Genomic DNA, 24,560 nt, shown 5'->3' on the forward strand with positions numbered 1-24,560 from the left:
TTCTGTGAAAACCTGCTAGGTGGAGGAAGCTTTATGAAAGGGAAATGAACCAAGATGCACTTTTCAACAACTGCGAGGCTTTCTGAGAAGCCCATCTCGGTTTCCCTTGCAGCTTCGTGCTCCTGTCAGGTAGTTAAAAATTTTTTCTTTTCCCACAGATTTTTCCAACAAAGCGATCACATGTTGCACTTTTATGAAATTACGCATAGCAGGAATTCTGATCAGTTATTTGCTTTTCGCATTCCAATCTATGTTGATGGTACATATGTGTACCATCAACACGTATACCTGCAAGTATATAATACATATACCTGCAGCTCACCTGGCCAACCTCTCCCCGCTTTATCCTACCACATTCTTTAACTTGTATATCTATCGACACATATTGCATTCAGTGTTAGAGCAACAGTGCAAACAAATATGTGCATAAATGTTAATCGCAAGCATGCCTCCAAGTCATTTAACATGCTGATAACTGAAAATTTGTGTGCAGTGTGATCGTTGTCCCATCATTACCTTAAACGAGACCCTGAATCTTGGGTACGCAATGTAAGCATCCATCGAATGACATCAAAACTTTACAATGCTATAGCTTAAGGTATACACATGGGGCAGAAACTTGGTGGTTAACAAAGAAGCCCAAGAACAAGCTAAGGACCACGCAAAGAGCGATGGAATGCAAATGTCAGGCATAACGTTAAGAGGATGGGAAAAGAATGGTGTGGATCAGAGAGAAAACGGGGATAGCTGATATTCTAGTTTACATTAAGAGGGAAAAAATGGAGCTAGGCAGGCCATATAAAGTGTAAGGTAGATAATCGGTTGACTATTACACTTACAGAATGGATGCCAAGGGAAGGGAAGTCAGGGACGGCACAAAACTAGGTGGGGTGATGAAATTAGAGAATTTGCAGGCGCAAGTTGGAATCAGCTAGAGCAAGACAGGTGTAATTGGAGATTGTAGGGAGATGCCTATGTCCTGCAATGGACATAAAATAGGCCAATGATGATGATGATAGCTTAAAGTAAGCAGCTATATTTCATGAAAATATCACCAACACAAAATAATTGAAATCTAGTAGTCAGAATCTCTGAATAAAAGTGTAAATTAAGGCATTATCAACAACTTCACGTATTAGTGCCAAAAACCTGCACCTTGTACATTTACAGTAGAGCCTCATTCATACGTTCTACATAAAAGAATGCAAGAATTTAAGAGGGGAAAAGGAGGGTAGTGAATGAACAAAAAAAAACCCTACCGGATAGCATAAAAAGCTTTAAAATTGTTTATTGTGCCACCTCCAAATGGAAAGCACCCTTACATATTATATAAGCTATGCATTTTCTTGGAGAAATTCGTATTGTGCACTAGCCTGCCCCCAAATTTAAGTTGGCCCCTGCCGAAACTTGAAGTCGGCTCGCCTCAAATTTCAGTTGGCCCCCAAATTTTCAGTTCGCCAACCCCCAAATTTAAGTTGGCCTACCTCCAAATTTGAAGTTGACCCAACCAAAAATTTCAAGTTCTTCTTTACACGGGATCTAGCGGCCAAAAAACGTACGATACGACTGCAATTTGGCAATGTGCTGAACGTTAGTGCCAAAAGATTGTGTCTTTCGGGAATGTATCAAGTAGTAAAAAAAAGTGCCACTGTATGGGGCATCTTTCGTGTTCTTAGTCGCAAACGTTGGTGCTGGGAAATTGTATGAAACGGGAACTCTACTATGTTCTCTAACTGTACTGCGAAATCATGCCTCATAAATGTCCTCCAAGCATTCATGTTTGCCCTGATGACCAGTCCCTAGGAGGCCACATACTTAGTTTGAATTAACCAAAATCTTTGTTCGAGTTATTGCTATTAAGCGGCTTCAATATATGGTCAAAACATCATCATCTAGATCAAATTTTAAGACTTGTTTGAATCAATTCAAAGAAAGTCCGAATCACCCTATCTTGGATTACCATGAGCTCACCATATTACAAAAGTGTAAAAGAATCACTGCATGTAACTGCTTTGAGAATTCATCAACGCAAGCGAAGTGAGTCGCATGTGGTGGTTCAGTGAGAAGGGCGGGCACGTCACATGGTAGTGATGATGCAAGGTACAGAAAAAAAAGGCAGAAAAGGCAGTAACTAGTTAATGATCGTGTTAACGCAGACATTTATGTGCACTGTTCGTGGCTAAGTTAAATAGTACTAAGCCTTTCAGGTTTGCTCTTTGTCATGATACAAGCCCAGCAAGTCCCCTTTGCCAGTTAACTGCTATAATCGACAAGAGTTCACAACAGAAGCACATATTCAAAGAAATAACTTGTACTGCGTATACTACAGGTGCCATTAAAGTGCCCGAATGTCGCATCGAAAACATTTTTCGACCCTGTAAAGCCTTAGCCATCATGTTCTCTAAATGTTGGTCAGAACTTGACCAAAATTAATCTGCTATGTTTAACACGCCAAGAAAGTTCACTGGAAAGTTCATCTGCATTTTTCTTTTGGTTATACTATGATTCCACATATAATGTGAACCCCAAACTACAACTGAAAAAAATAAAACAAAAAAGAAAGCTTATGCATGTATAACCAACAAACATCGGGGACAGGAATATGCCAGTATGAATTAAAGACCTAACACAAGTAGCTGATGTTATGGTTCAAATTAAAAAGAAGAGGTGAAGTTCGAAGCGTTCTGTAATGCACAGAACAGATTAGCATTCCACTACTAATTAAATTAAGTTACAGAACAGGTGCCAAGGAAAGGTGAAATGCAGTCGAGAATGGCAGAGTGGGACGAGGTAGGAAAATTTGCAGGGATATGATGGGGAAGGTTGATGCAGAGCAGCAATAAAATAGAGTTGTAGGGAAAGGTGCAGCTGAACATAAAGACTGACGATAACCCGCGCAATTGACTGCATACAAGTGTTGAAACCTTTACAAAAGAAATGCCAGCACAGTTGTCGGTGCAAAACAAATCCTAAGCAACAGTTTCGTTTCATACATTGAGCCACTTTAAATGCTGGAATGAGCAGTGCAGCTTCTTGACAATGCTCAACAATGGTCGAGCAAAGAATATCGCTGGAACTAACGTTTCGACAAGGGGATCTGTCCTTTTTTGGGGTACGACTGCCCGGACGGAGGACAATGTTAGCTCCAGCGACATTTCTTGTTCGACAACTGTTTATTGCTTCCAGCCTTCGTTTTCCTCAACCTCTCTCCTGTTTAAGAGTTTTATAAAGTGATGTTTGCCTCCAAGTGTGGCTTCACGGCAATGCACGATGCATTGCTCCAAAGTCCCGCCTGAAGGCAGAATACACTACGACCCGCACTTGCACTGTGTAGCTAAAATTTCTTAAATTTCTGGTACGGGTTAAATGCACGAAACTACGATATATCAAAGTGTCCCTCCATGCTGTGCCCAATGGTGATGTCACAAGGCAAAAAATTAATCGCACTCAATGAGTAGCTGGACATCAGTTAACAAGACGGGAGTATTGGAACAGAAGCTGCAACAATGTACAACAGAAAACTACTCTTGACACTTGCACCCAAATGCATTCACCTTCCAACACAACTCGTACTAGCGAGGTTTACAACTACGCCAGTCACAGCCCACAAATTCTTCTGTACGTACCCCTGTCACTCAGCCTACATGACCATCACTTTACTTGCACCGGGCCAATAACAGCATTGCATATGCTTTCGTGACAACATATTTCGCAAATTGCCCATAACATGCCCGAGAAGTGCGGCTTAAAACGTGATCTCTCCACACAATGACCCCTTTCAACTCTTAACAGCTAACTCAAGCTGTCTGTCATGATTAACCAGCACAAAACACAGACCAGATATAAGTGCAGTGGTGAAACACTGAACTGTAACTAAGCTCTACTGCAGTACATTTCCATCTTTGCAGTTGGGGTGTTAATCACGACGCACAGCCACCCTCAGTATAGATCAGTTGATTAGGCTTAAAGACCCAAAGTAACATCTGGGCTATGAGAGGCACAGCACAGGGGTGTCACAATGCACACCTCATCTTCATTAACACAAACATATACCGAGTGGTTTTGCATTTGCATTCTCAGAACAAAGGAAACTGTTGCCATGGGAATCAGATTAATAACCTCTTGTTCAGCAAAACACCATAGGACCAAGCAACATGAACAGACGGACTTCGTTTATAGTTCAGCAATCATCTTCTGGACTTCTGGCAATGTCACGGCTGTATTTAGTGCTGGTTTAGCATGATGCAGCGTTGCAATTCCCAGCTAGCACAGCTGTTTATTGTTTATTTCAGAGCGCACCATCTTTGCAGTTGAGGTGTTAATCACGAGGCACAGCCACCCTCAGTATAGATCAGTTGATTAGGCTTAAAGACCCAAAGTAACCTGGTGCAATCAAAGCCTTTGCACCAGGTCATTAGTACGTACAAGAATATAATAAAAATATGAAAACAGAACAGCATTTACGGCCATATTGCATGCTGAAGTAAATATGCAAGGCATGAGTTTGTATAAGAAACTTAGAAAGATGTGCTTGCAGAACTCAATTACGTCAAACATCCTGTGCGCCAACTCAACAGAGACAGTTCAAAATATCCATGTCAGATGGCATTGTACACCTGCTGCAGGTGTATCATGGGGCAAGTTAGAGAAAGATTAGGGTAAAACACGTCGAAACGCATGCTGGTTTTCAGTGAAAGAACCTGAAACGGCAATGATGCTCATAACGCATGACAATCAATCGGCCCACACCCCTAGGTGTCTTGTATAGTTACACCTGCAATGCTCCTCTAAAGTTGTCGCTAAAGAACAACGCCTCAGGACTGGACAAACAGTAGGCGCATAGACATGCACTGTGTCATTTCAATCAGCCAACTCTACTCCACTCCACTCTACTCCCATCCACTCTACTCTGCTCTCATCTGCTGTACAAGCTTGTCTGTAATGAATCCATTGTCGAAAGTTGAAAACACGTCAGCAACCTTCCCTCTTCACACCACCGATAGAGAGCTGGTTGATCACGCACGTCGTTGACTCCCATCATGAGGCACAAATACATTCAACAATCTGTCCTTGCGCTGCACAAACAAAGACTGAGCACTCTCCTGAGCTGAGCACGACCTAAGTGAGGGCGCTGCTTGAGTATCACAGCCATCGGGCGTACGGCGAGTTCCAGTCCCGCTCAAATACCGAGTTCAGCTGATCTGTGATTGGCTGGGACGACGTCTCATTGTTGCCCGATTGGTCCAGAATGAGACCGACGCCACCAGTGTTGATGAAATAGTCAGGGGTCCAGTTTGACGTTCCTGCAAATGAGAAGATTTTAGGCAAAGTCAATACCTTACGCGCTAGCTGTGAGAAGGGGCACCCTGTGTCTTCAAATAAAAAACACACACACACACAAGAAAAAGAGGCTCTAAAACGTCTGCTGCTAAAATATTCTGCAAATTTGGCTGCATTTGAAAAACACACATTTTTAGAATTGAAGCGAGTCCAAAGGGCTAAAAATGATGAATATGGTGAGGAAGGAAACACGAAAGTAATGGTGATGCTAAGATTGCTTAATATGTGTATGTTATGTGCAGTCATGACGGAATCATGATGAAAAAACAAAGTTCAAAGAGAACAGTTTTGGACTGCCAACCTGCCAACCTATAAGGACTGACATTTCTAAAAATTTAGTGGACATGACAAGAGAGATGTTGGGTGGAGAGATGAAAGCAAGAATTTCATTTGAGTTTGTCCCTTGTACACATGTTCTATGGGGTACATATGCAGTTTTTAGAGCGCAGCTCTTTGGCGTCCGTTCCTGGGTTTCGCGTCGTCGTCGGCGTTGTCGTCGGCTTTGTAACCAGCTCCGCCCCCCTTTCATCCTCCCACCGCTAGCAGCGACCGACTGATACCGCTGGATGCCGCTGACGCCGCTAGAGAGTCAAGATAATGTGACTGCATAGAACACCGTCGCCGCCATGCAGAAAGAGGAGGAAAGGGTCCCCCCTGCCCCCCCCCCCTCCCCTGTTCTTGTGTGGCGGATAGGGTGCTCTTCAGTTGCCGACGCGCCGGTTATTTCACGTAGGCCCCGGCACGTCGACGAATACGTGACCACCTTCCCACGGCTAGACCTGGTTCTTAGCGCTGCGGAAGCGAGGGTATCATATTGTTTGTGTCGGCATCGGCGGCGTTGTCCCTGAAACCAACTCCGCAGCTGGGGTTGACTCACTATCGGCGTCAGCGGCATCAGTCAGTCGCTGCTATCTCTTCCCTCCTCCCTTTATCGTGTTGTCCGCTTGCTGCGCACGCTTCTGCCCCGATCGTTTGCCGCTGGGTGTACACGCCGCCCCCCTCCCCCCTCTTCCTGCGAGTCTCCGGTTGTCAAAGCGCCGGCTCGAACTTAATTCCTTTCTTCGCTCCTCCTCCAATGCAACCCCTGTGCGGTGGCAATCAGAGAGCCAGACCGGTGGCGGCGGATCTATATATGTGCACCGCCCGAGCCGAAATTGCCGCTGCCGTTCGCCCTGTGCGGTGGCAATCAGAGAGCCAGATCGGTGGCGGCGGATCTGTATATGTGCACCGCCCGAGCCGAAATTGCTGCTGCCGTTCGCCACTGCGAAATTATCTGCCAGTTCTTTCTGAGCCATGAGCGAGATGACCGATGGAAGTCCTCCGTCTGCTGCTGCTGCTGCTGCTGCTAAACGAGCTGCCAGAGCAGAGGCCCAGCGCCGTCGCCGTCAGAATCCAGAGGTGCGTGCCGCCGAAGCAGAAGCTTACTGTCGCCGCCGTCGAGATGATCCAGGAGTACGCGTCGCCGAAGCAGAGGCTAAGCGCCGCCGCCGAGAAGACCCTGCCGTTCGCGCCGCCGAAGCGGAGGCTCATCGCCGCCGTCGAGAGCAACCAGCAGTAAGCGAGGCTGAAGCAGAAGCTCATCGCCGCCGCCGAGAAGACCCTGCAGTTCGCGCCGCCGAAGCGGAGGCTCATCGCCGCCGTCGAGAGCAACAAGCAGTAAGCGAGGCTGAAGCAGAAGCTCATCGCCGCCGCTGAGAAGACCCTGCCGTTCGCACCGCCGAAGCGGAGGCTCATCGCCGCCGTCGAGAGCAACCAGCAGTAAGCGAGGCTGAAGCAGAAGCTCATCGCCGTCGCAGAGAAGACTCTACCGTTCGCGCGGCCGAGGCCGAGGCCAAACGCAAACAAAGGCTCGCAAACAGTCAGGAACAGCTTATTTGCTGCGCTCAAATTTCGCATTACGAAGTAACGTAATCGTCGGTAATTTTTTTAACAATTTACCGTTACACTGACAAGCAACACACAACGGTTGGAACAGTGTAGCAACCGTTAAGAACGTCTCGCTGTTTGTGCAGTCATCGCCCCTTCAAACGCATCTCTGGGCACATAAATGCTCTCATTTCATTACTGTTGCCATAGCAATTGAACTATGCAATAGTTTTTTTGATAATGTTGTCCACATTCATAACCCTGTCAAATTTTGTCATGAAATAACCGCTATTTTTTCTTGATCAGTTGTTATCACTAACTTTTCTAAATTATGTACACGCTTCTCAGTTAAAAAAAATAACATATGGGGTTTTACGTGCATAAATCACCATCTGATTATGAGGCATGCTGTAGTGGAGGACTCCAGAAATTTGGACCACCTGGGGTTATTTAATTTGCACCTAAATCTAAGCACACGGGTGTTTTCGCATTTCGCCCTCATCGAAATGCGGCCGCCGGGGCGGGGATTTGATCCCGCGACCTCGTGCTTGGCAGACCAACACCACAGCCACTAAGCCACCACGGCGGGTGAAGCTTCTCACTAACTTCTGTATTTGGCAATGTCAAGAGATGTAACCTTAAATTACTTTTGTAAAACTAGATGGTGTTAAACGATGTAACCTTACATTGTGTATGTCACCATTCATTCCAATAGTGCATATCGCGTTCCGTTAACTATTACGTGATGTCACCTCATTTTATGTAACTTATTATACGTCTTATATACTCATTATCTCTTCCCATTCTTTGTAATGCTTCCAATTACGAAGATATACAGTATGTTGTATAATCTCCCCCATCCCACAATACTTTTACTGGATCCTGTGAGGCTTTTGAATAATAAAAGGACAGAACAACTGTTAGAGCACTGACATTTTAGTGACTGTGTTGTTGCCGATTTCGCCTACTTCAGGATCTTCGTGAATAAACTTACCCAAAGCAAATAACGATCTAGCACATGGCGACTACTGTATCACAATTTCTTTCTTGTAGGCAATTTTCTCTTTCTCATCTCGCAGTGAGTTTGCAATGAGTTTTTCACAAACTGAACCTACGTTTTTGTCATACCTAAAACAACCTTAATAAAATGATAAAAGGAGATCAAATTCTTTTTTATGAGAAATTCAGGAGAATTTGCAAGTATGGATTAGCTTTAAAGAGTTTACAGGTAAATAGGAGGAAACTCTTATGGATTTTCTTTGTAGCTCCTTGCAAGATTCAGTTCGACATCAATTTTTCCTTCCATGACTGTAGAACCAAACCTCATTAGGCCATAGTAGACAAGAAAATACCTTCAATATATTTGATAGAAGTCATTATAAACATACATGCTGGTATCAGCAATAAAACAGTTATTCACGATCGGGTCAATGAGAAAGAAATGTGGGTGTGGCAACCCCGAGAGGCTCACAGAGGGTCTCCTGTCAAACAGAAGGCACACAAATGGTATGATCACACAAGATCAGTATGCTGGCTTGCTGGCTGCGAGCTAGCGAAGCCACACTGGTGGCCACAATGCGCATGTGCATCTGTAATATGGTATTTCAAGTTGTTTTTACCGAGTATTTAACATGTTTCTTACCAGAACACACGTTTTGAGCTGTGAGTCAATAAATGCTTACTTTGTCAGAACTGATGTCTCGGATATTATATTTTGGGTTTTGTTACACATTGAAACTTCGTTACTACGAACTCCACGTTAACAAAGTTTCCTGAGATACCCTGCTTAGTGCTTGTAGTTTCAATGTAAGAATATTTCAGTACAGTCGCCGACCGTTTATTCGGACCTCACGGGGACTGAGGAAATGTCCGAATAAACAGGTGTCCGAAAAAGCAGATTATGAAAAAAAAAATGAAATCCTTTATTTCCACGCACTTATTCGGGCTCGGCAGTAGGCTTGAAGAAATCGCGAATGCGCCGTTGCACGCTGTTCCGTTTACGCGCAATCAGATAAGCCTGAATCTCGGAGAGGGTCGTACGGTCACTATAGGCGGCTGAAAGCACAGTCACTGCTTGTACACGCTCCGCATGCGACGGCAGCTTAGCACATGGTGCGTCAACTTCCGACTTGGTCATTGTCCGGCGGTGCAGCAGAAACCTGACGAATGATCTCGCCGTCGTCGAGTTCTGCGCATGTCAGTACAGCAGTGTCACCACCTGTGAAACTGTCAATGAGACGGTGTCCGGAATCGCAATGCAACCACTGCGCAAGTCTCGGCAGAACATTTTTCGCGTCGGTAGGGAGCACATCGGAAGGCGACAAATCTTAGGCCTCCCGGCACCCGCTTGCCGGCATTCCGCAGCGCAGTCTGCGCGGGCACTGTCGGCGCCATTAGACACTTGACGAGATGTTTCCGTATGCCGCGTTGGATCACCGAAACCTCGACACAGCACACAAAGCAAACACCACCGTGCCGACACCAGTCACAAAAGCGAAAAAATGCGGCATGCTCTCAGCGTCGTGCGCGAAGAAACAAATCAGCTACTGGATTGTCTTGACATGGCTTACTAAGCTGAAACCGGAACTGCTGCAGAGCCACTCTGTTGAACCAGGCAGAAACGATGATGATGAGCGGGGATTTCCAGTAGCGCCACTTCGTGGGGCAGCAAGGAAGCTCCGTTCAAAACAAAAATGGCGTTCGGCAAGTCGAACCATGCACCGGTCAGAGTCGGTGCATGGTGCTCTCGACCGAGTTGGCTCAAGGAGTGTCCGAAAAATCAGACGAGAGGTTGCAAGGTGTCCGAACTTTCGGCAGTTGTTATACATTATGGTCTATGGGGAGAATGGCGGTGCCGCGAAGCTGACCGAATAATCGGGCATGTCCGAATTTTCGGAGTCCGGAAAATCGGTCGGCGACTGTACTACGAACTTCAAGATACCCAACTTTTCAGAATAACATTCATTATTCAGTTTCCGTGTCTTAGCAATGCCTCAGTACTACGAATTAATGTTCCGAAATCTGGGAATTCTTTGATTTCCATGTATCCATCACGGCAGCTGGAACATTAGTCTAGCAGGCAACCAGGCACGGAAAGCAGATGTCATGGCGTATGGGTTCAGAAAACCTGAGACAGTGCTGAAGGAAAAAGAAGCAGTAAGGGACTTCTTTTTCTAGTGCGGAGAAGACGATGCATCAAGCTTCACAAGCGCATGCTCCTCCCATACAAGTGTCACGTAGCGATGGAGGCATGTCTCTTCCTTCTTTCACCCTTCTTTCCGAGCACTCCTCTTCCTTCCCATGCACTTCTTTCTGCAGCTGTACCAGATACACACACGGAGAAAAGTAACTTCTGTGCTGGCAGGGATGCCAGACGGTCTCACTTTCCAGACGGTGTCGTTTACACGCGCTTGCACTTTGGAATAATTCACGTATCTACCTGAGCGAGACAGTTGCCATGTCCACGGCAAGGAATGTGAAAAACAAACAAACAAAGAGAAACATTGTGCTTTGGAAGCGACATAGCGCTTCCTCTTTGACGGTGGTTTTCACGGCATCAGTGTCTCTTGCGTACATGCTATTCTTACTATACGGTGCTTCGATGGGGTGGGGCAACAAAGTCAATGGAAAATAGCAAAAGTGCGGCCCAAGAGCCAACAGTGAAATCTTCGGGCATAGCTGATATGGTGACGACTGATGAGCTGATCGGTTGGCGAGCTGAATGGTTAATTTTGGGGCTTTTACTATAACCACCTTTCAGAATAGCAAAACACTTGCCCCAGTCCCTTGAAGTTCGTTGTATCGAGATTTCACTGTGGCAGGAGAACATTCATTGAAGTAAACCATAGCCAAAAATATTTGAGATTTACTTTGCTGCATCTGGTATTTGGTTTCACCAGTGTTATGGTATGGCAGTTGAATGCAAGTGCAAGGGAAAGTCTAATGAATTTGCTTTATAACTTCGCGGTATTTTCAGGTGACTGTCAGTTGACTAATTCTCAACCAAACAGTCGACCGATTTTCTGGACGTGCCCAATAATTCAGATGCCTTTACGGCCCCGCCATGTACCCCATGAAGCGAATGTACAAAAACGTCTGATTTTCTGGACTTTTTGCCATGGCCACAGGTTCAAAACAGCATTAATCAAAGCCACCACCACCACCATTTTGATTATATCACTGCCTAGACCGACGCTCTTGCATGCAGATCCACTGGCAGCCGTAGCCACCACCGCGGCAACGCTAGGCCAAGCTGCTTTGATGATCTCTACCAAGCTTTTTGCTGTTTGGTGCCATGTTTTTCGTTCAAACAATTTGCTGCTGTTAGCAATGGCACCGACTCCGCCTTTGCACTCTCGGAAAGTTTGGCGTGTGGCATAGTGCCAGTTCCCAAAAGTGAGCTTGGCCTCAACACAGCAGTGTCAAGGCTGTTTCACATGGCGCGATTTTCACTCAACAACACAGTGACTTCCATCACTCCGTGACTGCTGCGATTGTCACAGCTCTCCATGACTGGGTTCTGCTAAGTTGGTTACACAGTTGTGGAGTCACAGCGATCGGCATGATTTTGGGAGGGTTGATGGGTAGTGCCGTTGAAGTAAGGCTTTTCTGCTGACCTCTATTTTACACCGTGTTGTGTCGGCGTCTACGCCGTTAAGTACTAAGTAATCATAAATGCAGAACATTGTTAATGACCACAAGGCATACAGCATATTCTATTTATAAGTAACAAGATTCAGACGTATTCCTGGTTTCCTTGATGTCTAATTGTAACAATAGAGGGCATGAAGATATTGAAAGCAGGGTTCAATCTTTGGTGTCACTGTAATGGAAATCGTGCCGTCGCATGTGAAAGCTGCCAGTGAAAATCGCTCGGCGACATGCGCGGCAGCAACAAATTTTTTTCACAGTCTTTTTTTTTCAAAGTCTTCTATCACCGTATGAGCACTGATACACTTAATAGGTGTACTGGCACGCCTTCAGAGCTATTTCGGATGTGCCCATGGCGATTTGAGGCCTTGGGGGCAGTAAAATGCACACATTCATTTTTTTCACACTGGGCGATTTTTAGGACATTTTCGCGCCCCCCGGGAGTCCAAAACATCGGATGTTGACTATACATGCAAAAGTTTTGTAATTTCTATTTCTTGTAACAGTGCATTTGTAAGGAAAAATGACATCGAATATTCATACTAATGTGACTGCAATAGAGATTGTGGAGAACGCTGGCATGGAAATGTTGGGACTACGAGAAACGGCAATGCAGTCGTATGTTGCCACAGAACACGGGAACCTTATGGTATAACTGATATGATATATGATATAATCGCACTCACCAATGTATGCCTTGTTATCAGTGACCATGTACTTGTTGTGGTTCACTCTCCCAAACGGTATCAACTCTTGCTCGGGCGTGAAAGCGGGGACTTCGAACAATTTCTAAAAGTAAACAAGAAAGAAAGGCAGAGATTAGCAGATGCCGATAAGTCAGCAAAAATCAATAAGCAGAACTTCCACAGAAAATGATGTCACACTGACCACCTATGCAGGTGTGCCTGACCAGGAACTACTGTCTGACTGATTCTGACGTGCCCCGAACCTTAACATGCATCAGAACCCAAGGCATAAGTTTTATTACTTTAATTTAATTAAGTTTATTCTCACCTCAAAGGCTCAAGGGTATTAAATGAGAGGTAGGTATTACAATGGCAGTAAACATGATTCATCTATTAGTATCACCATTATTAACCCTTTCGCTGTCGGACCTTTCTGGCCGTGACGCACCCCCAGTGTCGGGTTGGTTTTAGGGAACGAGCATAACAGGGAATGAACATAGCAATTTATTTTTGATTATAATTGGTATACAAATAACATAGTCAATGCAATATGCACATTTCAGTGTTCTGCAGCTGTTGTTAGTAAACATCATCATCATCATCAGCCTGACTATAAAATCCGTTCAACATCCGAATCTGACGATGCAGAACCCTCTTCCCCGCATGCGACTCTGTCCGAGTTCGAATCCGAGCTCGGCTCGTATTCTGAATCGGAATTGAGCCACCGCTCCAATGAGCAGACGAAGGTCCCGCGCGCTCAGCCATCCGAAAGTAACCGCGCGCAGGGAGGAGGATGCGCTTTCAGTCGCCCGCACAAGAGAAATGGGACGTTGCGTGAACAAGACAGAGGGAGATGGAAAAAGGCTAAACAAAGTTCGAAGGGATTTATGTTTACTGCTGCAAGTCGGAAGCGAGGGGGCGGCGAGAGAGCGAAAGCAGCAATCGAGTCACTCTTTTCGGAGAGGACACGGCACGTGCGCCTGAACTTGACGCGCCGTAGCAGACACACCAACAGAAGAAAAATAAAAACCTTCAAACCAGCGGAGAAGGCAGAACACCCCTTGACCCATAACCACACGCGCGCGACGCATGATCCAGCGAACGCGGAGCCACCGCGCCACTCAGCAAAGAGAAAGTGGGGAGTGGCAGTCGCACCGTACTCTTCAATACATGGACTTGGACAGGTCGGGGCGAATATACGAACTTGTAGAAGGAGTCAACAGATAGCGTGGCCAATCCAGGAGCGCCAGCTTTGCGCTCAGGCGCGAAATTTTGAACGCGCAATAGAGAATGTACCGGTACGTCAGTGACATGTAGGGGGGGAAGCGCGATGACGTACCCGTACGTCCGTGACAGCGAAAGGGTTAATAGAGCCTTTGATGAGGGGGTGGTCGGTCATCAAGGCGATTCGGGTGGGAAAATTGTTCCAGTCTGTGGCTGTATATGCTAAAGAAGAAAATATACCGTTGAAATATGGTTGTTAAAAACTTAAATTCTGGGGTTTAACATGCCAAAACGACAATATGATTTATGAGGTATGCTGTAGTGGGGGCCTGGATCAATTTTGACCACCTGGAGTTCCTCAACGCGCACCGAATGCATGGCACACGAGTGTATTTGCATTTTACCACTATCAAAATGTGGCCACAGCGGCCGCGATTTGAACCCGTGCCATTGGGCTTAGAAAAAAGGGGTTGTGTGAGCCTGTTCAGGATAAACGGCGTTCAGGTGGTTTTGACGCAAAGCACAATGCTTTGGACGGATGGGATTGTTTTCGGCTGGTGGGGCATGAAAACATTTGTATTACAGACATAGGCATGCAAGCACCACAGGATTAAACAAGGCAGTTGCCTCACAAGTGCTTATTTTTTTATTGCAAGAAGGATGGAGCATGCCTGAAAAAAGATGAAGCCTGCAGAACTGACCTTCACAGGATGGAAATTTAAGAATAAGAATAATAATAATACATTCTAATACGTTCTCTATGCATTATTACATTTTCCCCCATCGAAACGTGGCTGCCGTGGCTGGGATTTGATCCCCTGCCAACAGGCTTAGCATTGAATCACCAAAGCCACTATGCCTCCACGGCGGGTATAAACACTATACACTGGTAAACCTCTAAAACATTTACGCTCACCGACAGCTCATCTGGACTCAACGGGGACCACACAAAAGTCAGACTATTCTGGAGTCCAAAATACCGGATTCATCGGAGGGTGAGTGACCTATTCCACAAGCAGCCAAAAATTGTGTGCCGTATCTATAACGATCACCTTCACTTTTGCAATATTTGTGTGTGGCTACCACGACACTCATCAGTGTCTCCAAGAGATGCAATTCTCGGCATTGTGCCAGGCCTGCTGTCTAATCACTGTGCCAGTAATGCTGTTGCCCATGAATGCATCCAGTGCTATGGAATTGAAAGTAGTACAGTAGAACCACGTTGACATGTATTTCAAAGGACTATGGAAAAAAAACCATAATAGCTGGGAAAACGTAACATTAAAGAAAGTCGCACATCACCACAGTAATAAACATCAGAAATGGCTCTCAATGGCTGCAGTTCAGTTATTAGACACCTCGGGACTCATACCATGACCGGGGATGGCGTTCATATATTTAAGGGGTGACGTGGGTCTCTAGGACTGAAAATCGTCCCAAAATTCGAATTTCCATTTTTATTTTCCGCGTTCCCGACATGTTTTTGCACCTATCTCCGAAATTTGGTTACAGAATACTGGGTAGTTCTTGCGTTATCGTGATCAAAAGATGCGAATCCGTAAGCATTGCCCTTTAAATTGGGGACAAATCTCGCCCGATTTTCGTCATGCATAACTCAATAACTACATGCTCTGTCAGCGTCACTTTGGTATCATATGAAAGTGCACATTTCTGGCCTTCATTATTCGACGGGCGGCACCATTGCCGTCACTGCGGTCGTGAAAAAAACAACAGAAAAAGAAATTCGCAGAGCACGCTATTATTGGCCAGTTTGAACATGTGATCCAGATCGCGAGTCATGACTGGCTCCAAGGACCACGAGCGCTCAAACGACGAAAACAGCCGCCATTTTGTCTCAGTCTCGCAACTGCGATGCTCGACATGCTGGAGGTCCGACAAAGTTTTGTTCCACGAATCATTAAGGCGGAAGTGTACGAGATGCAATAAACTTCCAAAAGCAATTCCATCGTCGCCAGTTGGCACAGGATACCTGGCAACTGACCGCCGAACGCCGATGCCTCATCGCTTTGCCGGATCATGCATATCCACACGCCGGTTACACTTGGTTAAGAATTGAACACGGCTGTCGTAACTGAAGAGGAAGTGGATAAGAGCACATGAGAAAGCTATGCTTAACAAGATTGCATCTACAACGGCCACGGAGCGAAAGATTCGGTGTTTTGTTGAAGATCCGACTGCTGGTAGTGCGACAGCGTCGGCCGCAAAGCCCGCTACTCCGTACACTGTCGTTGGACTTCCAGCTTTCAAATGGTGCAGTTCTTTGGGTGCTTTGCCAAGACTTCAACAACTGCTCCATGCACGTTCCCCCTTTAAATGCTTGTGCAACTTCAGTCGCTTACTGTGAGCTTTGGTCGCTTGTTTCAACATATCAGTCATTTGTAACATGCCGGTCGTTGCAATGTGTATATTTACCGTCATTGGAGCAACGTGCGAGAGAAAGTTTCCTCTGCACCGCTAAATTTGAATCACTGCTGCATTTAAAGACGATGTAAGATGAAGGAACAATACAGAATGGGAATTAGTTCGGGACCACGAAAACGCAATATAGCAGCTGGGAAAACACGTAAGTGAGGAACGTATCAACGGGGTTCCACAGTATCTTCGGAGTGAGCATCCTTCCTAGAATCTGGCCCAAGTTTTTCAACAAATTCTTGCTTGCACCTACGCTCGCCTGCAACCAGGTCAGTCGGCATTTTGGCTACCATCATGTTGGTGCTACAGACTGATGAATGTACAGTCAAAGCCTGCACCAAATCCTCATCCCCTGGCATCATAGCAGAAGTCTACTGAGCTGCAATAGCCAAATGATTGAGGGGTTATTTGCAACAGTCACTGCCCATCACTTCACATAATCACCGCCTTCACCAGTGCACACGCCAAGGGTAGACTTGGTGCCATTTTAAACTGGACAAGTTGCTTGGGACTCCGTCACTATTTAACATGTAAATGAGCGAATGTGACGCGCAGAACTCGCGTGACAAACCGCAAATGCAGCCAATGCAGCCTTTCAACACTTGGTGGCTTGACTCGGCTTGTCTTGCTGTTTCAGGGCCGTTGGCGACTACTGGATCGACTAGGCTTCGCTAGTTTCGGTATCGTGGAGGCACCTGGGACACGGCCGAGGACGAAGCCAGCAACATATTAAAAAAAAAATGTTGTTATTTTTGCCTGATTCTGTGGCCAGATTGGCAGGCGGTCACGCAGGAAGAGCCCAAATATTGAACAATGCACTGTAAGGAGTCCGAAATTTGGAGAATTTCTGCCAAGACCATGGCACATTAAACAGGCACGTTAGTGATGGTCAGAGGTGGGAGCAGAGCATCTAGCACGGTTGACATTTTTCTTTTCAATTTTTCTCATTATAAATGGCACACAATTAATTTTCTTTTAATTATGCACCAAAGTTGCAGATTACCAAGTGAAAATGACGCGGCAACAATAAAGTATTAAAAGGTATTCTAATACATAAGTGTCTGTGAGCCCTTTTCTGGGGCCGGGCTTTAGTGACATTTTACCTGGGGAAACATAAGAATGAGGAATGTGTCAGAGGAGTTCTACTGTAACACATTCTGGTACATGATCCGCACCGGCAAACTAAGGAGTTCAACTACAAACGAAGTGTCATCAAGAAAATTCAGAATTTAGGGCCAATTTCTCTGAAGCCGCAGTGCAGCTTCCCTGCAATGGAGATCCACATTGCCATGAAATTCTCTTCTCCTGAAGGTGCCTTTCACCTGACGTAAACATCTGTACCACAACACATACACAGTTCTAGGAAAGCCGATCTCTTCAACTTACGACGTGGATGTTCACTTGATGTGACCGCAGTACCGACAGGGAGCGGAGGTAGTTGAACATGGCGTGGTGGGTGTGGTTCCACTTGCTGATGAGAAGGTGAACCTCGATGCCTCGCTCAATCGCGGCCGCCCGGAGGGCATCGTCGATACGAGGCCAGAACCTGCGTCCCAACAACAGCTTGTCACACACAGATTTAACTTAAGCAATCTAATGAGAGCAGACGTTGCAGCTTAAATGTGACAAGATTAATAGTGTGTGTACATATTGATAATTTGACAAGCACTTGTAATCGATCAATGCTTGACATGGCACACAGGAGGTAACACATTACTGAACTGGATATATACATTACAGTTGAACTTCATTAAAGTTACACACAATACAAAAATACTCTTGTTTATATCTGATATTCACTCTAAGCCATGAATTAAATTTACTTCTTTATATCTATAATTTGTTATACTGAGGTGGAATACAATTGAACTAAGCATACAATCAGTGTGGAAATCACAATTACACAAAACAAAAAAGAATGTTCTAAACCCTACGAGTAGCCCAGAAACGAGAACAACCGGCGCAAGAGCATCCAATGCTAAATAGGGGATGGAGTAGACTTGGACCTTACTTTGCTTCCTTTTCATAGAGCGTAACAGGTATGTAATCCATGACTGCGATGTGGATGAACTTTTCAGCACTCGCAATCACGTCCAAGATGCTGTCAATGTCCACAGTACGGCCGTCTGGACAGAAGGCTGGCGGAGAACTCTGGATAAATGTGTTAATTTTAGGCTATGTGTGTATCTTTGACAGGTGCACTTTAAAGGGACACTAAAGAGCAAAATTATTTGACCTGTTTTAGTAAATTACCCTTCTGCAGCATTAAGGAAGCCACTCTAACCAAGAGGAGACAGTACTCGGTAAGCCAGGAAAGAGGCAAGAATAACAGAATGGAAACGGCACAGCATCGAAATTCCTGTGCCAGCTCGCCATAATGTCACGGGTTTTGACAGCTTCAGCTCAAGCCTCGTGAACTTATTATCAGGACAGGAGGTCTCCAATGTATTCTAAGAGAGTTAAAGGATTAACTTAGAAAGTTTCAAGGACATTTCAGTAAGCCACAACAGCCAAAATATTCCAAGTCCAAGAAATAGTCCAAGTCTATGGCGTCACATGGACGCATTGCCACAGGGGTGTTGGTGAGACATTAAAAAAATACAACTTTGAAGTTCACTGCACTCTTCCAGTAATCAAGCTAATACCTCAACATTAATGAAAACAGTTTTGAAAGAATACTTTATCAATTTAAACTGATGCAGTTATTTTTCTCTAGAGTCCCTTTAAGCATGTGGACATTACAAACTACCGTGCTGCACTTTTCAGACACGAACATGTGACGAAAATAGTCAAGCTGGCAAAATTAATACAATAACCATCCTATCTTTTGTGAGAGCCACTATTCTGGCCAACCATAACATAAAAGTGGTTTACCTTTTGTTTTTCTTGAAAAAGAAGCAAAAAAAAATGCTGATACGTAGGTTGCAACAAACATATCGGCATGTTGAAATATAGCAAGTGCCCCCCAGTGAAAGCCCAAAAAAAGCTGCCTTCCCCCTCCCCCCTCAATTTTTTCCAGCACTATGATGCCAAGGAGGGAGGGGGGGTCACACTTATTCAGAATTTTTTTGGTTCTTGGTTGATCCTCCAAAACAAAGCATGCAAACATTGCAAGCATTGAAATTTGACGTCTTCAGGCGGCCAACTTAAAAAGACGAACATTGCTAGCACGATAAAGTATAGTGTTACGTTAGCTAATGAAAAGTGACACTAATTATTCTATTTAGGGGTGCATGTTACAACTTCAGAACCGAGAGTGAGTAGCAAGAAACTGACGTCTACTTTGTCCTTTGACTACGGGGTATATTTTTGTGCCAAGACATTTGCTCTACCTGCAACCAGGTGGAGCAAATGCCCTGTAGGCTTTTTATGCTGACTGTGCAACTTTAGTGACTGTAAGTGGAACAAGTTAATCATAGCTAAGTACTGTTTGAACCATGTTTTAACAAACCCTCATCTAACATGAAAATATCTTCTTTGCATCCAATATTCGGTATAATAAGGAGTTTTAGAATAGGGGCCCCCAAATGTTTTGGGGCCCCAAAGAAATAGCATTGAAGCCACTGGACATGTGCGAGACTCAAACTGCATTCAGGTTTTGCGCTGGGCAAGTTATTTCACCGGTTTAGCGGGAGCACTAAAAGCTGCCCCAATAGCTTTGCGTCAGCAAAAACGGTGGCACGCATCGAAGCGATGGCTCTAACCTAGCACCAAATTGGGCTCGATTTGTGGTAATGCGTGAGGTTCATAAGCTAAAATAAGTGAATGCGGTTATCGCTTTCTCTCAAGTAAAGTGTGTAATTGATTTATTACAACCCACTGATTCCGAATTCGACTGTCGATTTCATGGCTTGTAGGCCTAACATGGCTTAACTTCGCTGGCGAAGGCATATAAGGTCGGTCACTTAAATCTAAGTGCGACAAATTGCTTGCTGCTAATAGAATGACCTCGACGTTGTATTTAATCATGTCATAAGAAGCGAATAAACAAAGACACCAAGGAAAACACAGGGGAAATTACTTGTACTTACTAATTGAACTAAAGAAATTACAAATTAATGGAATTGAAAGTGGATGAAAAAACAACTTGCCATGGGTTGGAAACGATCCCACATCTTCGCATTACGCATGCGATGTTCTAACTAAGCTACCGTGGCACCTTCTTCCCATCCACTTTCTGGGGTAGTAAGTACAATTATGTGTTACCACTAGAACTAGCCCTGGGAGTGTTAGCCAGTGCCATCACTCACAAACGTTGGCGGTGGATGTAGAACATCTTTTCTGGTGCAGGCGTCACGAGTACACGATCTTTTTGGAAGAACGCAACCGGTCAATAAACCCACACATGCTACCTGAAGGCATCAATGTTGCTGGGTTCGAGACCCTTGTTATGTAATGAATGAGAAGAAAGGGGGTTAACTGAGGAGCGCGATTTGTATTAATCATATAACAAGAAGCTACCAACAAAGACACCAAGGACAACACATGGGAAATTACTTGAACTTGCTACTTGAATGAAAGAAATTATAAATCAATGCAATTAAAGTGGATGAAGAAACAACTTGCCACAGGTCGGGAACGATCCCACATCATTGCATTATGCATGTGATGCTCTACCAATTCAGCTACCGCGGCACCATCTTCATTTTTATTTTCACCAGCAACGTCGTGCATTGCCGATGATCAGTAGGCGCATCAGCCATCTTCCGTTTCGGTGGCGAGTCAAAACAACTAACAGTAAAACGAGGCTGAGAAACCGCATGGCCAGGAACGATTTTGACGCAACGAAGAAAGACAAACGCAAGCCATTAAGCTGCTTGCAGAACTGCGCTGAATGAGGAGCCAGTGAGCAACATGCGAGCAATCTGCGAGCAGCGCGCAGTTGGTGTGGTGCATTCGTGTTTCAGAGGGTGGGGAGACTGAGAGCTATGGGTGCAGCCCATTTGTGCTTGGAGGGGTGGAAGGGCGATAGGAGAGAAGTGCACAGAGATGGCTGGAAAGCATGCTGGAAAAGGAGCGCACGGCGGCTGTTGAAGCAGCGGCCCATTGTGCAGCAGCTCCAATTTCTTATTTCCTTTCTTTCTCTTCGAGGATTTCGCATTTCACTACCTTTCGGCTCGGACACCCAGCAGCCAGACTTCATTATAACTGATGGTGCGGCATCGGGGAATTGTAGTAAGCGGGTTATTTCACCATGGAAAACATACAGAAGTTGACGCTGTAGCAGCTTCTCATTGTTATAACCAAAAAATTCTTAAAACAAGTACCGTAATAAGTGGGTTCGACGGTATCCACGAAATTCCGCTGTATTTGAAATTGTAGCAGATCGGAAAGCTGGTAGCCTGTTCAACGCGAGGGCAAAGGAGGGTGGGCCAATTTTTCTGCAAGAGGGCGAGGATGTGACTTGCGTCGTGGGAGAGAGGTAGGAAAACAAAAGTGAGGGCATGTGCCCACCTTTGGTCATTATGGCACAGTTGCATCTGCCATGAAGGTACCTTTGTTATGTCCAATGATCGTTATAAGCCCATAAACCTAAGTGCCGATATCGGCAAGAAACATTTCAGACTAGTTATATTCATTGCGTCAGGGTTCATCATATGGAAATTCGGCCACATGTGACCAGTCATTAATGACGCGGCGTATTACAGAACTGCCACAAAGACAAAGCATGCACGTGTACAAATGCCTTGGACTGTGGTCCCCCACGAGTCCGACGGTTTCTCTGCTTGAATGCCACAAATACTGCCCTGCAGCTCACCGAAAAGTAGGTCCGCGTCGCCGTGCCGTTGAAATCCACGTCGGCGGGCGTCTCCACATTGATGTTGGTGCTGAGCTCCGCAGGCCAGTGAGCAGGGATCGTAGCGTTCGGGACCCCCAGGTCCCAGTAGACTTGGAAGACCTTGTCCAAGTCCTTGGCGAGGCATCCGCAGTTCAAGATTAGCGCACCGAGCTCCTTCACCTTTGAAGGAGCAAGAAGAGGCAAAGATGAAACCTTCCTCGTGTGGAAACCCATTGCGGTTTCTCAGTGGATATGAGAGTGCACTGCTAAGCTTGAGGTCGTGGGTTCCATTCCAAACACGGCAGCCACATTTTAATGGGGCCAAAATGTAAAAAATGCTAGTGTGTTGTAATCGTAGATGGTCAAAGCTGATCTAGAGTCCCCCACTATGACGGGCCTCGTAATCTGATCATGATTTTGGCACATAAAACAAGAGAATTTATTTCAATTTAATTGCCTTTGCACAAATACCATGTTTAGGTTCTTTACTACATAGAAACAAAACAATCAGATGGAGCACATGGCACAATTCTGTCTGTTGAGTTGGATTATCTGAACAGGCGGGTAATTAAAGATGCTCACTAATTAGCCCTATCCCTACCGCGCCCTTCAGGCATTGTTAGCACGCTACTGTTGGTTTGAAACGCCGCCTTCGAGACCTTCCGCACCGCTCACGGATGCACTGCGCCATTGGACATGGTGGAGAACTCTATGTCTATTTCTTAAGCAGTTTCGTTTTTCCCCGCTTGGTGGTGATTTTTGAATGCGCTCCAAAGTTTCGTGATCATCAAAGCAGAAAGCAAAATTGACCGCCTCCGAAAATGGTGCTTGTGTGCTTCGAAAGATCACAGATCTCATGATTCTGCCGTGTCTGCGAGTGATTATATCGATGGATCGAGCAGCAGCTAGTCTGAGGATGCTGCCTTTTTGCCGGACTTTGACTCTGATAGCAAGGACGCAAACCAGCACAGACCATCAGGGGCCGCAGCCAATTTAGTTTCACCTCTTCCTTCAGCCCGTCTTTGTTGTTGTTTGGAGTGCTTGAGAGTCTGCCAAGATGGAGACTTATCAAAACTACAAGAAATGCTACAACAGAAAAACCGAGCAGAAAATAAGAGTTTACTGCAAGACATGCAGCATTTCTCAATGTTCTACAGCGAGGAACTGCCTTGCCGCATGGCACGCCCAACTGTAGTGCTTGCAGTTAAATTTTTGTAGTGAGAGACCTGTTCAATGAAAAATTTTGATTTTTCCGGAGGCAGCGCCTGTTAGACAGCAATACATTTTGCATATCTCATAATTCTTGTTGAATCTGTTTCTTAGTAGATACAAGTGTGTCTTTACAGACTGTTCAATTTCGTACCACAATCTTGTTTCCGGACGAGGAGCAAAACGAGAGCAAAGTAAAAGTGGGAGCCAATGTTTCGACAAGTGGACTTGTCTTTTTCAAGATGGTGCATGCTTTCCTCGGAACAGTATGTACAGGTAGGGTTCTTCTGAAAGGGAGAGGGGGCAATGTGGGTGGGTACAGCAACGACCGAAGGTGTATTAGCGGCGAGGGTGAAGAATTGAGAATAAAGTGGTGGTGTGCACAAGGCCGGTGACACGGCCTTGTGTCAGCCGATGTGTGGACAGTTATGTGCACAGCACCACTCTTATTATCTGCTTCGCAGGTAATAAAAAAAGCAGCCTTTAATATTCTCACGCACATGACACACACACACACAGGTATTTTTAAAAGTTTAAAACACCCAAAAAGCAAACTTGCTTTCACTGCACACAATCCAAGAGTAAATTAAATTAGCTTAGCGAGCAAACCACAACTATTAACTTTCTCACCTGCCATCAGCCAGTAAAGGTTCGAACTAAACTGAACTGGGTTAATTATGAAATGAGCTATCTCGCCATCTGTGTGTCAAATAAATATTGGCTAAGCTTAGCTAAAAGTGAGAGTCAAATAGCTTAAATATAATTATTAAATTTAGGGGCTTTTAGAGGCTTCAAAGAGAACTAATGTTTTTGACCACCACGAACGCTGAACAGAGCTAACTGGATTGAATTAGCTTGCTTTTTGGATTGCACTACCATTGCAGCCAGATCCTCCAACTAAAACTTACTGAGCTTACCTAAAATTGAAATTCAAGTAGTTTAATGTGTTCCATTATATTTAGCAGTTTTCGAGTGTCTCAACTAACTCACATGTTCACACAAAAACATAACATAGCTTCCTCCAGCAACTCGGCACATACTAACCTGAGTCAGGGACCTCCAGTCCATGTTGGCACTGCCCACATAGATGTGTTTGTTGTCCACTATCCAAAATTTAGTGTGAAGTACACCGGCGCCCATGAGGTGGTCGAAGTCAACACTCCTCACACTTGCGACACCTGAAAACACCAGTGGTTTCGTGCAGCATTAGAGTTAAGTTGGTACAAGGTTTGAAATAGCTTGAGTGCGAAGTTGAATAATCAAATGCCAATCTTTTCGGAGAACAGTGCACTTGTCATGAATTTACTTCTGGGGCTTGTGGCAGCTGTCTTACACAATTACTAGGAAAATATTCACAGCACAAATACATGGGG

At 45.1% G+C, this 24,560-nt stretch overlaps 1 protein-coding gene across 6 annotated transcripts in view; it reads right to left on the reverse strand.

The window, feature by feature from the left end:
• LOC135911901 (5'-3' exonuclease PLD3-like) overlaps positions 1-24,560 on the reverse strand; it is a 355,720-nt gene continuing 331,160 nt past the window's right edge. For all 6 annotated transcript variants that reach the window (XM_070526974.1, XM_065444254.2, XM_065444252.1 and 3 more), the window contains 6 exons: positions 24,232-24,365; positions 21,958-22,158; positions 18,211-18,350; positions 17,586-17,745; positions 12,543-12,645; positions 1-5,303 (listed from right to left, as the gene is read on the reverse strand). In XM_070526974.1, the coding sequence (XP_070383075.1) occupies positions 5,143-5,303; positions 12,543-12,645; positions 17,586-17,745; positions 18,211-18,350; positions 21,958-22,158; positions 24,232-24,365 (899 nt within the window). In that variant the 3' untranslated portion in view covers positions 1-5,142. The remainder of the gene's footprint in view (positions 5,304-12,542; positions 12,646-17,585; positions 17,746-18,210; positions 18,351-21,957; positions 22,159-24,231; positions 24,366-24,560) is intronic.

Source organism: Dermacentor albipictus, chromosome 10 (genome assembly GCF_038994185.2).
Source record: "Dermacentor albipictus isolate Rhodes 1998 colony chromosome 10, USDA_Dalb.pri_finalv2, whole genome shotgun sequence".
Lineage (NCBI taxonomy): Eukaryota > Metazoa > Arthropoda > Arachnida > Ixodida > Ixodidae > Dermacentor > Dermacentor albipictus.